This window comes from Grus americana, chromosome 3 (genome assembly GCF_028858705.1).
Source record: "Grus americana isolate bGruAme1 chromosome 3, bGruAme1.mat, whole genome shotgun sequence".
NCBI lineage: Eukaryota > Metazoa > Chordata > Aves > Gruiformes > Gruidae > Grus > Grus americana.
In genome coordinates, this window is record NC_072854.1 from 25294081 (window position 1) to 25309998 (window position 15918).

The 15918-nt window shown below is 45.4% G+C and overlaps 1 protein-coding gene across 1 annotated transcript in view; it reads right to left on the reverse strand.

Annotated features, from left to right (window-relative positions):
* The window catches only part of CSMD1 (CUB and Sushi multiple domains 1), a 1238533-nt gene extending 1236194 nt beyond the window's left edge, over positions 1 to 2339 (reverse strand). Inside the window, exon 1 of the mRNA XM_054821261.1 lies at positions 1794 to 2339. Coding sequence (XP_054677236.1) covers positions 1794 to 1860 — 67 coding nt within the window. The 5' untranslated portion in view covers positions 1861 to 2339. The remainder of the gene's footprint in view (positions 1 to 1793) is intronic.
* Between the last annotated feature and the right edge of the window lie 13579 nt (positions 2340 to 15918).

Sequence of the window (15918 nt, forward strand, 5' to 3'; positions counted from 1 at the left end):
CGGGTGTCGGCCCGCCCCGGGAGCCGGCGCGGCAGCGGCTGCAGCTGCAGCTTCAGCTTGTCCCGGGGCGGCCGGGCCCCGTGTGCAGCGGCCGGGCGCAGCTCCGCCGCTCGGCCCGGGGCTCCCCCGCCCGCCCGGCCCCTGCCCGGGGCAGCGCCGGGGCGCCCGGCACGTGTGCGGGCTGGGAGCGGCTGCCAAGCCCCGGGCGGGCGGGGGACCGTGGCACCGGGGGCGGGGGGGGGGGAGGGGATGCTCGAAGTTTGGGCAGGGCGGCCACGCCGACAACCCCCCGCCCGCCCCGGGCTGTGCGTGCCGCCGAGCGCAGCCCCGTCTCCAGCAGCCAGCCGCTTCACAGCCCAGGAAACCCGGGAGCCTCTCCTCCCCCGCGCTCCCTTCCCCACGGAGACAGCGCGGCCGGGCCAGCCGGGTGGCGTTGCCTGGTGAACCGAGGCAGCGGCAGGATCCGGGCAGAGGAGCGGTGCCACCGGGCTGGCGCGGAGCTGCAGCCGCTTCTCCGGACCGGGCAAAGCTCCCGCCCGGTTGCCGGCAGACCGGGCTGGCCTTACACCGCCTCTCCCTGCGGATCACGGCCAGAAGCTGCCGGAGGGAGGGCACCCTGCAGTGCCGCCCGGGCGGGCGAGGCAGCCGGGCCGCGGGCACCCGCAGGACGGGGAAGGCTCCAGCCTCGCCCGTCAGCCCGGGCCGTGGTCGGTTCGCCCCGCTTCTCCCGCTCTAGCCACCCCCGCACCGAAAAAAAACAGAAAAATAAAATGGTGGGAACGATGTAAAGCGCCTTGGAAGGGTTAAGGGAGCCTCAGACAGCACAGACCGCAAGGGGAAGCGTCCTCCCGGAGGCAGGCAGAAACAGCCGGCAGCGAGGTGGGAGAAGGCAGAGGCTGTAACGGGGACAGGTGCTCAGCTGCGAGCAGCCTCCGTCCCTCCCTCCCTCTCTCTCTCTCACACACACACACGCACGCTCGCATCTCTCGCCCAGCATGAAAAAGGACAGGGCTAATGAGAGGCGAAGTGAATAATGGGGAAGTTGTTGTCTCCAGCGATGAGGCAAGTGATGGGGCTGAGGCCAGCACTGAAGTTGTGTAACCCAATTCTCCACCGTCAGCCCTCTCACTTCTCCTCCCCCCGTTGATTTTAAGGAGAAACCCAGCTGGGGGTGGGAGACGATCTCCACCGGACGCCGAGCAGAGCGGGAGCCTTCTTGCCTTTGGCACGGTCAGGCAGCTGGCGGAGGGGGACCCCGGCCCCGCATCTCCGCCTCCGCGTAACTTGCGGGGAGCGGAGCCGGCTGAAGGCAGGCGGGGGCGGCTCTCCGCGGCCACCCACTCCGCGCTCCCCCCGAGCACGGCAAAAGCCGGGGAGGCGGGAGGAGGGGAGAGCCAAACTTGCCAACCCGGGGACTGTCCCTTGCACGGCAGCGAGCGCCGTTCGTGCGTGCGTGGAGAGCGAAGTGTTCCCAAACTCCGGCGCTACCCAGGCGGCTGGATGCGCACGGCTCCTCTCCCAGCGCCGCAGCGGCTGCTGTCCAACTCCTGGGAGCTGCTTTCTCCCGGGGGAAGTGGCCGGTCGGGAACCGAGCCCTCGGGGAACACCGGCGGACCCGGCGGGAGGTGGGCGGCAGGGAGAAGGGAGACCGGGCTCGGGGAGCCTGCTGTTTACCGGCGCACGAATGGAGCGAGGGAGAGAGCTCATCCGAGCGGTAGCGGTTTAGCTGAGGGGGGAAATCAGTACCATAACCACAGCCCACACGAATCCAGTGCAAGAAACCCAAATCTTACCCTGAGCTGCAGTGAGGAGCCCCGCGCAGAAAACCAGCAGAGACTTGAATTTCCTCCACGCAGTCATGTCTGCAGTTATTCCACACACACACACACTCACACAAAACCCCCGGCGGCTCTTCTCGGCTGCGACCGTGTCCTCCGAGCGGCAGCGGGGCTAAGGACAGCGCCAAAGAACCACCACAGGGCGAGGAGAGGCGTAGAGGAGCGGTCCGGGTCCCGAGCGCCGCGCAGCGCCCGACGCCTCCTGCAGGACTGCGCGGGCGGCTCGCTCCGCTCTGCTCATAGCATCAGTCCCGCGCCGCGGCGGGGCTGCGCCGCTCAGCGCCCGCGGAGCCCCGGCGCCGCCGGCCCGCCGCCCGCCCAGGGGAGGGGAGGGAGGGGAGGCACGCCCGGCGTCGCGGGAAGCGCTGCATCCACGGCCGCCGGCGGGGAGAGCCGGGCAGCGGCGGCGGCAGGAGAGGGATGCGGGGAGTGCGAGGAAGAGGAGGAGGGGAGAGGGAGGGAGGGATCGCGGCGAGAGCAGCGCAGGCAGCGCAGCGGAGCGGCTGCCAGCCACACGAGAAGCCGCCGCCACCGGACTCAACCATCACTTCCCACGGAGAGGGGAAGGGGCCGGCGCTGCGCAGCCGGCGCACGCCAAGCCCGCAGCCGCCCCGCTCCGCCGGCCGGCCCCCGCATGCCCCCCCCTGGGGCGGACGCGCCCCCCCCTTCCCCCCCCGGTCGCGGAACTGGGCGGCTGCCGCCGTCCCCGGAAAGCGCCCGGGGGTAGAAGGCTTTTCCCCGGCCCGGTGCCCCCCGGCGCGGGGAAGGGTGGCGGCTGCAGGGCTACACCTGCCCGGGGGGGGCTCCTGCTGCACTGCCCCGCGCCCTGTCCCCTGGCTCAGCCCGCAGCCCGGCTCCCGGCTCCTCCACCCACATGTGGGGCGCGGGTGGTGCGTGTGCTGGGGTGGGAATCCCTAGTCCTAGGTGAAACTCCTCGCTGCTTTGGTCCCCGCTCGGGAGCGAGAAAGGCTTTCAGGTCCAAAATGTGCCCTGCTCCTTTCTTCCAAGTTGCTCATCAGAACAAGCTGTTGTTCCTCAGGGGAAGGAGAGGAGCCAACATCTCCTTGAGGAACACTGCTTTGTCTTTATGTTGCCATTCCCGAGTGCTCCTGTTGCCAAGAGGAATTTCTGCCATTAACTATCCTTTCCAAAACAAATGCCCCCCCCCCCCCCATCAGGCACGGCAGTATGCGGACAGAGGCTTCCCCACCACCATGCTGAACCCAGCAGGGCTGATTCCCTGAGCGTGAGGGAAAGGAAATGGTGACCCAGGGCTGGCCTGTCACAGGTCCCCACGCTCCCTCAGCCGGGGCAGGTGATGCCCTTTGCCAACAACTGTTTCTGTGCCAGGCCTACCTGCAAACGGGTGGCAGAAGAGCACCCAAAACCAACTTTCAATCCAGAAAGAATTGTACAGATTACCCCACCACTACAGCATACCGGGCCTGACTCCATAATTAATGCTTACCTATATCCATAATTAAAATACAAAGGCTCATAAGAAGGAAAGACAGAACACGAACACCTTTGGAAAGGTAGTTTCAAGGTTGTAATTATTCACTTATGATGAGTTTTCTTTTGTGGTGAAATATGCAAAGTTGTTTTCTCATTGTAAGTTGCAAGAAGGTGGTGAATGGGCACTGAACGAGGTAGGCTGACTTTGTAATAAGCTTGTATTTATGTATAAACGTTACGGTTCTCACTCAAAAAAAAAATAAATCCAGGCCCAGGCAATCTGCCGAGAAAGACGTGGCATTGCTGCCATCTCGTGGCAAGTTTTCCCTCCCTGCCCGCACTCTGTCTTCATTACCCTGCCCTGCCTTTCCCCACCCGCTCTTCCCCTCAGCTCCCAAACTCACTGCGTTCCGGAGCCGGGCCCGAACACTTCTAGAGGCCCTCTTCAGTCTTAGTATTCATCTATATTTTAAAAACGTACTGGGGACTCGTTTTTTGCATTCGTGAAAGTAAAATGATGCTAATACTTGTTAGTACCAGACACCATTCTGCCATGCAGAATTCCCTAATCAGAGCTGCTCAGGCTCCTCATGTAAACCCCTACACTTGCTCCTTGTCAGCAGACTGGGGTCAGTTCATTAATGATGGAGAAAAAGACAGAAATGGTCACTAAGCTTAAACTGAAACTCTCCCTTTCTGGCTTGCAGTGGTCTGAGGCTTAGATTTTTAAAATGAGTTTTTTGCATTGCATCTGGCCCAAGAGATCACAATCATTTTTAGTTTTGTTTCACTGTATTGACTATTGAGTCAGAATAGTTAAAAAGTCATAAATAAACTCCATTTATGGCTGTCTGGGTCTAGTTGAAAACAGTAATGATTGTATCATTTCTTGCTGTGCTGTTAAAGTAAGCACTCTTAATTTGAGAAGATGCTGTTTATCCCTGCTCATAGCAGATTTGCAGAAGCTCCAGTATGATATAATATGTGCTTTCTTGGTCTTGACTCACCCGGGTTAGATTTACTGTTTCCTGAGGCTTGCCATTCTTCTGAGGATTTTCTGGGCTTTGCTGAGCTTTTGGGACCTGGTTCCTTCTCTATTGAGCTAAACAAGCACTAATTTCTTCCCCTCAGAGCACCTAGATAAGGCCAAATAACTGGGCACCACAATCACTATCACTGCAAAAGGTGCCTTCTCTCCTTTCTTACATCCTATGACAGTAAACCATATGCATAAACATTGTTGGCCTTTAGCATGTTATCACTTGTCACCTGAGTTAGTGCCCTACTGAGATAAATGGAACAGCATAGACACCCCCACCCCCCCCCACCCCCACTAATGTTTCAGGCTCTCTGCAGACCAGGGTAGCTGTCACAGTGACTGGTACAGACCCTGTGTGACTCAAAAGTTTTGCCAAACCCCAAAGTGCCAGAAGATGACTGTGGAACCGAAGCTTGGCATTCCAGGAGGAATCTCCACCAACCTGACTGGAGCTGAGCGTGGAACTGAGGTACCTAAATACGGTAATTACAGAAGATGATCTAACCTAATGACTGTAATCTCTCTATTGTATTTTAAGTACCTAATGTACTACTATAAAATCCCCGAATTTATGAGTTTGAACAGAGGCAATATTTCTCTCTATTCCCTATAGATTCTATGAGGGAGTGTATATGTCAAGACTGTTTGTACTAATCGGGGTGATTTAAAGGTAACTTGACAGGGATTTATTTTTAATTGAGACCTTGTCCTTTTGCTTTCCTATGCCATATAAAAAAAGGTCTGAAAGGTTAGACTTCCCCTTTTCATTTTTCACCTTGTTATGTTAATAATTTTGAATCCACGTTTCTCTGTTATCGCTTTTTGGGAGGGAGAAGCATCTTTCTGTAAGGTGCAGAAATATTTGCATGTATCTAAGAAAAACTACTGATTCAGAACATAGCTGGAAAGGTACTATGTACTCATTAAAAAGGGATGTTTAGGGAAATCCATAACCTGAATTTGTACTTGCCAGCGGAGACAGAAGGGAGTAGCTTTCTGCCAGAAGGTTATCGTGAAGTCCTAAGTTTAAAAATGTGAAAGTTGAAAATTCAAAATTGTATGTTGGGAAAAAAAGTCTATAAGAAGAGAAATCTTCAGCAGAACACAGATTTAGGGTGAAGGAGTCAGAAAGTAGAACTCTTCTCCATGAGCAACTTCATCAAAATGTGGTTTTGTCACACAAGCTCTTTAGCTGTTAGCAAAAACAGAGCGCAGAGTTCCAAATACTCTCACTTAACACATTCTCTTTACAATAGCTCTGTTTTCAGACTTGAAACATTTAATTATTTCTTTAGTCGTAATAGTCTTCCAGGCTGGAACAATAAAAAATGTTTATATGTACATATGTTCCTAACCCCAATTTGTTATACCATAAAAAATAAAAAGGAGGCCATGCCACCCACAGACTGTCTACAGTTAGAAATTTCGTTGCTTGTGTTCAGATTTGACTCTGCTTTCTTTTTGCGGTAACGTTCTGTCCAAACTAGAAGTTTCTCTTGTAAGATTGACAATAATGATGACTACAGCTACATCAACTACAGCTGCAACATCAGCTACAACTACATCATTGTTTTATGTACTGTACCAGCACAGGCCAATAAATGTAAGTACCAAAAGTCTTCTAAGCTGGAAACAGAAGGAAAAAACAGGAGATAGTGGTAGGAAATGATAGTTGCAGGCTGGCGGGTGGGACACTTCAAGGAAATACTGGTCAGCAAGAGAGGATGTTACGATACTGTTGTTCAAGAGGGCCCCTGGGGCTAAATTAATTGCTCTGCTATATTGTATTCCCTCTAGAGTGCTTAGTTTAGGGGGAACAGTTGGCAAGGCCATGGGGGGAGACGTATGTTGCCTGTTTTAAAGTACCCTCAAGCATTATTTAGCTCCTCAGGGACAGGCTCCAGCACAGTGTTTCTTTTCCGAGCACCTACACCGATCCCATCTGTCCTTAAGGTGACATTAATAATTGATGTTAGGAAGATGAGACTTCTGAAAGACATTTCTGCCTTTGAGGGAAGGTGGGATTTGTAGGTAGTAGCCTTCAAGATGCCTATAGGAGATACCGCCAAGGTCATTCCACTTAGGTACTGTCGCTCAGAGGTTTAGCCATTTTGGTTTTGGAGGGTTAACAGAGGAAAAGGAAACTTTGTGAAGCAGTTCAAGGAAAACAGATTATTTGTTTTCTAGTTAAGCATAAGGAAATCCTGCAAAGCATGAGGTATGCGATGTGAGAAAGTTTGAAGCAGCCTATTACCATGTGGGTAACAGTAGCTAGCATTATGGTCTAAACAGACAAGCAAGTCAGTATCTTGACAGTGAGTAAAAAGTGACACAGTGTCAGGAAGCTTTGAGAATGAAAAGTGGTAACTCCTATCAGATGGGAGAGATAAGGAAGAACCAGTGGAGGGAGGCAAAGAATAGCTCAGAAAACAATCTTTTTTGGCAGCAATCTGATCGGATATGGGAAGGGCAAGACTGCATTTGTCAAAGCTGGAAAGATTCTGCTGTTATTGAAGAGATGTTTGATTATGAGGAGACTTTGGTCATACCTTTCAGGAGGGCTCCATACCCACATATACTGAGAGTCTGAGACAGTGACTCCTAGTCACTTTAGCTATCTTGCCTAAGAGTGACCACCGTGCTAATGATGTACAGCTATGCAGTGTGTTAGTTGTGAACACGTGTTGACTGTATTAACAGAGTGCTTGGTTTAGCATCTAATGAACTGCTGTAACTTGAGCTACCATGGGTCTCCTATACTATTTGTTTAAGCATTTGCAAGAGTCACACTTCAACCTAGTTCTCGTTGTGTGGCTTCCTCATGACGAGCCATACATTTCATTTAGTCTCGAAACCCACTTGATAGAAACTAAAGATTTTTTGTGTATGGAAAAAGACTTAAGTTAGACTCTTGACTTATATTTTGAGCTAACTGAGAAAGAAGGGGTTAGTGTACGGGAAAGGATAAGCTGTCTGTTTTATTCATGATGAGTTGGAGATGATGGCTACATATACATGAGGAGATGTCAGAGAGGGAGGCTGAGATTTCAGTTTGGACATAAGGAGATTAGTCTGGAGTAGACTAGTATATCTGTGAGTCATTAGCAAACAGATGGTAGTTGAATTTGTATTTGCTGATGAGATCACACAGAAACAAGGTGTAGAGAGAAGGAAAGCAAGGACGGAAAACCCACACAGTAATCTGAAGAGTGGATGAGATGTTCTCAAATATACCACCTTGGTAATCAGGTGAAGAGAGAATTGTTGAAGACATAGACATACAGTATTCTAAGAAGAGCTGTGTGTCAGGTCTGAGTGGATGAAAATGATGTCCTCATGAACTTTAGACAGAGGGTCTTTAGAGATTTTAGAGTTAATAGTTTCCTATGGCTCTGAAGAAGGTTAAAACTAAATCAGAGAAAACAAGTTGCTTGGAAGAAACTTCTGAGAGTGTTGTAGTAAGATCTCTCATGTTCTTCTCATGTTCTCATTCTTCTCTCATGAAGAATAAGCTGATAGCTGGGAGTTGAAAATTAAATAATGGGAAACGTAGGTAAGATTATACCATTTCTAACATGGCAGAGACTAATTCATAAATAATTTGAGGGGTAAATTGTCAGAAGAAAGAAAAGAGGACAAGGAGGACAAGGGGAGTACAGGTCATGAGAAAAATAATGAGAAATTATGATTCTGATCATGAGAGAAATCAGATGGCTGGGTAGAATGGAGACACTGAAGCAGCTAGAGGAGGCAAAGAAGGCAAACAGAAGAAACTTCTGAATCCATGGTAAAAAAAAAAAAAAAAAGAAGAAGAGAAAAGAAAAGAAGGGAGTTAATAGTTAAAGGAGGAAAAAAGAGGACTAAAGCTAAAGCAAGGGTAATTTTGAGCAGTTCTTTAAAAATTGTCCATAAGCACCTCTTTTAGCTAGCTTACTTGAGATTTTTATTCCTTATTAGATACTGCTCTCATTTAATGTTTAGACCATTATCGTGGTGGTAGACATGTCATATATAGAGAACAAAATATATTGCAATAAAAAAAACAAACATATCAACAAGAACAGTTAGTCAGGTGTCTTGCATCTCCTTTTTTATCGCACCTTGAGACTGCTTGGTTGGACTTAAATTCTGCCAGATTGCCAGATGAAAGAAATTCCAAAGATAGAATCAGTCCTTCTATCTTGACATTGAATTTTTGACTTAGATTTTAATAGCAGGGTCTTCACAAGGAGTGTTAACAGGCATGATAGGAAAACGGGGAGAATGCACAGATAACCAAGTGCGCGATCATCAGTGCTTGAAAAATAATCACTATCAACAAATTACACTTAGACTCGAAGAGGCCTTGACTGAAGTGACTTAATCTCTAGACATATACTCACTTTGGCCGGTGCTTCAGGAAATGAGGTCCTATGGCTTATACTAACTGAACATTTTGGGTACATTTCACCCAGTCATAAGAAAAGGGTACTGCAGTAAAGACAGAGAGGATTGCTGTGAGGTTTTTATTAGGAAGATGTTGCTAGAGTTTTCTGGCCTCTGATGGTGGGCTCATTGGGTGTGCTAAGCTAGAAAGTAGTTAACGGTGACAGTCCCAGTAGAACATCTGGGATACGAATAATCTTGTGAAGTCCACATGTATATATACATGTTACAGAAGTAACTTCCACCACACCTCAAAATATTTCTTCAGAGTAGATGAATTTCACCTATGTACCTTAATCACCTAGTTTGTACCTACCCATGCTTCAGGGATCTTCTGATGCCAGTTTCTTACGCAGCGAGCAGTCTGTGCAGGCCTGCAGAGGGAGACTGTCTGTTTAGGTGCTTGCTGGATTTCACAGCTAGTTCTCTCGCTGTGTTGACTGGAAAAAGAATTTGATAGTCTGGTTTAAGCAAACCGCTTGACAAAGTCAGGTTTTAAATGACTAAAATGTCTTCAAACCATTTCCTTATGTGCTATTTCAATTATGTGTTAATCTGCTTCTAATTCCTATTTCTATCTCATGATGCAGCTGCACAGAGGAGTTACAGCATCATGAATTGGGGTACGTGTATGCAGACACACCAAACTGATTTCTTCCCCATGAACACATTCTAACCCTTCATTAAGAAAAAAAGAGGTGTATTCCACTTTCCTTCAGAGGCAAACAGCCTCACAATTACTGCAAAGTAATAGAACATGAACTCTTACTGCAATTATCCAGTGAAGCCTTTGCATACTGGGAACCTGAGCTAAGTGGCAGCCTTTCCATTGACTTCACTGATGACATGATCATGTCCTGCACAAGTAACAAGACTAGAATTTTGACTGAGTGAGAAGGAATGGAACAAGAATAATCTACTGGTGGAATTTTGAACCTGTAAATGAAGAATCTGTTGTGTTCTTCCTGCATTAGCTCATTATCAAGTCAATAATATCTACCTCCACAGGAAAAAATCCAAGGGGCCCATCACCAGCATATAGTGATTAGGAAATGATCATGTAGTCTCATTTCTCTACACACATATTGACCAAGCCAGATGGGGACCAACTAAATCCTTGAAATGCAAACATTGCTAGAGTTGACCCATCAGCATAACCTCAATTATCTTCCCAAATATTGGGTGGCCTGACATTGGACAGTAATTGGCTTTGCTAATATCATCCAAAGATGGGTTTTTGAGCAAGAGCCCAACTGCTGCTTAAGTAAAGCTGGCAAAATGCCCTTCTGAAGAGAGGCATTAATGATCCTCATCAATAATGAGTTTAAGTGTCTCTCCGCTTGCTTTAACCAACCATGAATTTTTCATTTGGAAAGATGGAAAGAAGGCAGAACCATGTTCTATCCTTCATGCATGAAACTAAGGGAGGTCTAGCCTTGTTCACCAAATGAATTTTTTGTTCTTTGCCATCTCATTCCTTTCTTGAACAGCATTTTCACCAGCTGTTCTAAAACAGTGAGTTCCAAGCAGTGATGATCTATCCTTCCTCCTTAGTCCTTTACAGTACCTCTACTTGCTAAGTTGCCATTGCTTTTCCTCTGCCAGCTTCTAACTCGGAGTTCTTCTGTCTAAAAAAGATGCAGAAGAGGGGCTTTTCTTATTGAGAACATCAGTAACCCACTCTGCCTGGTCCTTTCTATACACTGAGAACTTATTACAGAAATAACCTGCTTCTCAGATTCACCTTTCCCTTTCCTCTTAAGTCTCCATTTCTCTCTTTGTAGGGAGCATAACTCCTAGACTGCAGATCTGAAAGAATCAAATGAAAAGATAGCATCACTGTCATTGTTCACAGAGATCTATTTCTGATTAAATTCGTTATCGTCAGTTCTTTGCATTACATACAGGTCATGTTTACCCAGCATTACCTAAATCTCTGTATTTTGAGCCCTCCATAATATGGTGGTAAAATGGAGTGAATGAAAAGCAGAACAAGGACTTTCGCTAGCACCTATTCTAAGCATGCAATAACTTCATGTCTTTAAATATTTTTTTAAGGAAACAACTAAGCAACAGAGCAATTTGGAATTTTGTGATGGTTATTGTTAGAAAAAATAAAGAACTAGAAATTCCTAGTGTTATTATCTGTGGTCCATGCTTCCTCATGGGAACAAGAGTCTTTTTATTTCAGCCAGCATAAGAGTTCTTTGAAGATTTTGGGAAGTAGATCAAAATTTATTTGATCCTCAAAAAAACCCCACACATTCTCATGGCAGTGTGTTGGAGTCAGTGTGGAATACATTAGTGCCTGAGAGGGAACTGGCACATCGTAAGGCTTCTTGAGCCCATGAGATTGAGCTGGGTCACTTGATTAAATGCAGTTATAAAAAAGGTCATTAAAAGGTAACGGAACACTGCCAATTTAGAGTTTGTTAGAAATAGGTTCCGCCACTCTGGAAAGACATTAATGAAGCATATGTGCCATGATCTTCCCCCCACCCCTCCAGGACCTTGGTGCTCAATCATTTATTATTATTTGCTTTTTGTTTAGAATATATGGAAGTGGGTGATAATGGTGTTAGTGTGTTCCTAGTGCAGGAGGTTAGGGACACTGATTAAGGTCCCTAAGTTCAGAGCCTGTGATGCCTGTATAGTCAATAGAAAGATGTAGAGATTAAGATCCGTTTTACCTATTTTTAGGCAACTAGCTGAGAGACAGCGAGGGCTCAGATAGTATCTGATCACCTCTTGAGAGTATGTTCTGTATTTGCTGTGTAGGTAGCTTGTAGAAATTATATGCCTAACTTTAGGTGGATGGCCTTGGTCCTTCTGTTAAGTGGATGAGTGACTCTCCCCAGTCATCCATCCGCAGCGATGGCATGTACTACTTCATCTCAGCTGGACTGCTGTGCTTTCCACAGCAGAAAAAAGGCAGAGCCTCTTGGAAGGGTGGGGGGTATGGTATGATCCCTAGCACAGGGCGAGAGAAATTCCTGGTATCTTTTTCATTTTGCATGCTCACCAAAGGGTCTGCCAGTCTTTGGCTTTTATTCTGTTGGCTTTAAAATACAGTCTATTGCAAAATAAGAAAATGTTGTGTTCTTTTATGATATAGGTGATTTGCTTAAGGTTTGCGATGAAAACAAGGATACATAATACAGAGTCAGCACTGAGTTGATTTGTTATATTAAAGCTTCTGGGAGAGATTTTCAAAGGCACAAGGGAGTTAGGAACCAAACTCCCTTTGGTGTTCAGTGGGTGTTCAGCATCTAGCTGCCTATTTCTGCTTTTGAAATATTCTCCTGTAGCAGTAAGTGGTCGAATTGTAATGGATAAACCCACAAAAAACTAGAGCAGTCTCTTTTTCTGCCTATTAAAATTATACCCCTTTGAAGAATAAAATTCTTAAAACAGAAAAAGAAATATCAGTGGATCTCTGCTCACTGTGGGCTCTATTCATGCTTTGAAGCACTCGCAGAGCCTGCATTAGTGTTAAGAAGGATTATTCAGACATACAAGGGGTGTGTAATCAATAATATATTCTTGCTGTTGCTTAGAATAGGTCTCCATGAGAATCAGGCTGTAGGCGGGGTTTCCATATGTTACACCTTTAATCACAAAACTCAGCTTTTTAAGGAGAATTCTGTTTATTACAAGAGCGTAATCCATTTTTTATAGGTGTTTGTGGTAGGCTCAGTGCCACAGGCCAGCCTTCTCCAGACGCACAACAGCATAGCTCTGGATGCAGCACAGCACAGCTCACACGCTCTGATCTCTGTTACCCCTCACCACAAAAAAGCTACAGGGCTCCTATCCTAGCCTTGAACGGGAAGCAGCTTCCATTTCCCTGTCACTATTACCAAACAGTAACTACAGCACTATATATCTTCACTAAAGATAAACTAAGGATAAACTAAGTGAACTGTTACATTCAGATTTCATCGCCGGACCAAACCTCAAGGGGATGTAACCAGACCAAACACCACTAATGAAACCTTAGACCAGATTCTAAGATACAGCTCCCTTTCCCACTAACAAGGCAATGCTTCTGTCATACCACGCAGGATACCACAGTACCAGTTCCACATACCTGATTCTGAAAAGACGCGGTCCTTTGCGCTGCTCAGTGGGGTTTGCTACAGCTTTATATGCCCAAGTTAAGAGGCAGCATCACCTGTGCTATGAGTTATGGTCAATTTTGATGATTACCTGTATGTCTAAATTATGATATAATATTTTGATCCCTATTCAAAACTAATTGATTAAAATTTATTTCTGCTTTCTTTGTTAACAGATAGGTTCTGTGGACTATCCTTTAATGTGTATTTTCTCAGATCCATCTTCTTCACATTGTGGGCCATCCGTTCTCGGACAACCTGGTCACCTTTGGAACAGACACATTTTTATATAACCTGGTCATCTGTGGACTATCCTACCAGCCACACCTTTCTACAGACGCAGACTAACGTTCTTCTCAGACACTGCACCTGAGTCACGTTTTTTTCCAAGCATGATTCAACGGAGCCCTAACATATTCATGCAGACCTATATTCTTACTTTAAAATTCCCAGACTTCTTGGAGTTCATAGAAATTCAAGATACTTAATTATTGTAAAAGAATCTATATGTCTGTATATTTAGTAACTTTCTCACTTCTTGCTGTTAACATCTCAAAAATCAATCCAATTATGGCAATGTTAACAGTAGTTATCAAAACTGCTTACTTAAATTTGCTTGATTCTCTTCAACCTGCAAAGAAAACTTTTTCTAAAACATCTGTACCAGAGATTTCTCATATACTTGGAAAATGCGTGACTTTCCATAGGAATGTTCCTGACTGTAACATTTCCTGGACAGCATCAGCTGTGCTGGGCAGAGGTGTAAGCCTGAGTATATTTATTTCAACCATAAGAGGAACTGTAGTTATTTGATGCTGATCAGTTCTGTAGCGGAAAGTGATGTGTACTCTGATATCATGAAGAGCTCTACAAGGGTTAAGCAATGTTTGGATAGCCAAGGTATTCAGATAGATTCTTCTTTTTTGTATTTCATAGAATCATAGAATCATTTAGGTTGGAAAAGACCCTTAAGATGATCGAGTCCAACCATTAACCTAACACTGCCAACTCCACCACTAAACCATGTCCCTAAGCACCACGTCTACAAATTTGTTTCTGAATAGTTTAAATTAAAAACCAACCAACCAAACAAACGCAAACCCCAAAAAAGAAACAACCCACAAATCAGCACCATAATTATGTTGCAAATTTGATCATTGTTTCTGAAAATGTAAGATGTGTTTGGTTTTTTCCCACAAGCTTTCCCTGAATCCTCTTATACAAAAAAAGATAGTTACTGTTTCTGAGCTACAGAAATACTTTCTGTATTCAGTTGTGATTTTATTGATTATTAAGTTAAGGTGATCTATAATGTTATCTGTCACAAGCGACTTACAACTCTGCACCTTTGTCAATTCTTCCCATCCTAAGAAAAATTAGCTCTTTGGATTTTTTTTTTTTTTAACAGGAGAATTTATCATTATTCAGTGGCATTGACTCTGCAAGTCAGGTCTGGAGTCATGGGGAATGGGATTGGAGGGTAGCTGAATCTATTCACAGGGTTATTTATAGTATTTTTGTGATTTCCACAAGTTACTATAAGGACTAAGTTCCATTTTGATGTCTGCTTTATATGTAAAGATATGCAGATACTGTGTTTGCAAAGTCCACCAGCTTTCATCTGTTTACATACTGAGACAGCTTCATGCAGGTAGACTAATCCTTCTAAAATGTCAGTTATACCCGGTACATCAGTTTGCAGTTGTTCTGTTTAGGATGGCATCATGACTTGAAAGCGTGGAATAAACTGGCCTTTTTGTACAAACCCTGTACTAAGAAATATGAATGTGGAGATCTACACTTTTTCTGGCATAGAAAAATGCAGATATCTCATCTGGAGAAGAGGACATGATTTGTATACTATAAAAGCACTTGCTTTAAAGACCTTGCTTTAAAGGTCTGTGAAACAATATGCAGTCAAGGACTCCCACCCCGAGGATCCAAGACAGGGTTTGTTGGGTTTTACACATTCATAAACATAATTACTAACAATTGCAATTGGATTTGTGCTTAAGCACAAATTTCTGTGGTAGAAATCTGTATTTGAAAATGTTAGAGTTATGTGCCTAAATTATTCTTATTGTTATGTACCTAAAGTTTCCATGGGCTTCAGTGCTATTCCCATGAGCTCTGCGTGCAGATAAGAAGTAGTAAATGCCTTTGTGAAATTGTGATATTTCCTCTTCTGGTATTAACGGAGGGCAATGCAGTTCAGATCAATCGAGTTGTGACCATTTACTCTTTAGAGAATTTATTTCTTAGCCTTCTCAGCTGGGATACAGCAGGAAAACTTCTCAAGTTTTAAATATGTTATTTCCCTTATGCTCTAAGAAAAATCAACAACCATTTTGATATATTTTTGTTTCCCAATTTGCTTCTATGATCAAGGCAGGGACCAGAATTTTAGGTGGCAGAAACTGAAAAATCAAATTCATTGATTTTTCAGGAACAATGCTGATTTACATGACTTGCGTATTCCTGTCCCAAAACACATAGACTGGAACAATTTTTCCTATCTCTTGGCAGTAGCTGCATGCCTTACTGTAATGCTGTCATTTAATTCCTATTCACCTAAAATATAGCATGATACAAAACATTTATTTATTTTACTCAAAAGGAATCAGCTCCTTAATGTCTAGCTCTGACTGCTCTTGAATGAGATGCTCACCAGGTCTCCATTCTTGAAAGCACTTAAGCACTTGCTTATTTTTACTGGAGTGTCATTGAAAATGTTTGCGTAATAGCACGGAAGTGTTTGCAAAGATGGAGCTAAGAAGAACCTGCGAGATAAAGTGTAAGAGATGGAAATTGGATTGGGAGAACACAGGCAACTCAAACAGCCAGATATCCCATAATAATAATAATTTTGCTAGACTTGCTCCAAAAGCATGAAAATAAAGAAAATACTCCAGTATGCGTTCACTTTCCTTCTGGAGTAATGTTCTCTTTGAAGGAATTATTTAACACAACCGAATTATGTTGGAATAGCAATGAAAGCCGCGTTCTTCTTTTTAGAGTGAGGCCTCAGATAACTTACCTGTGT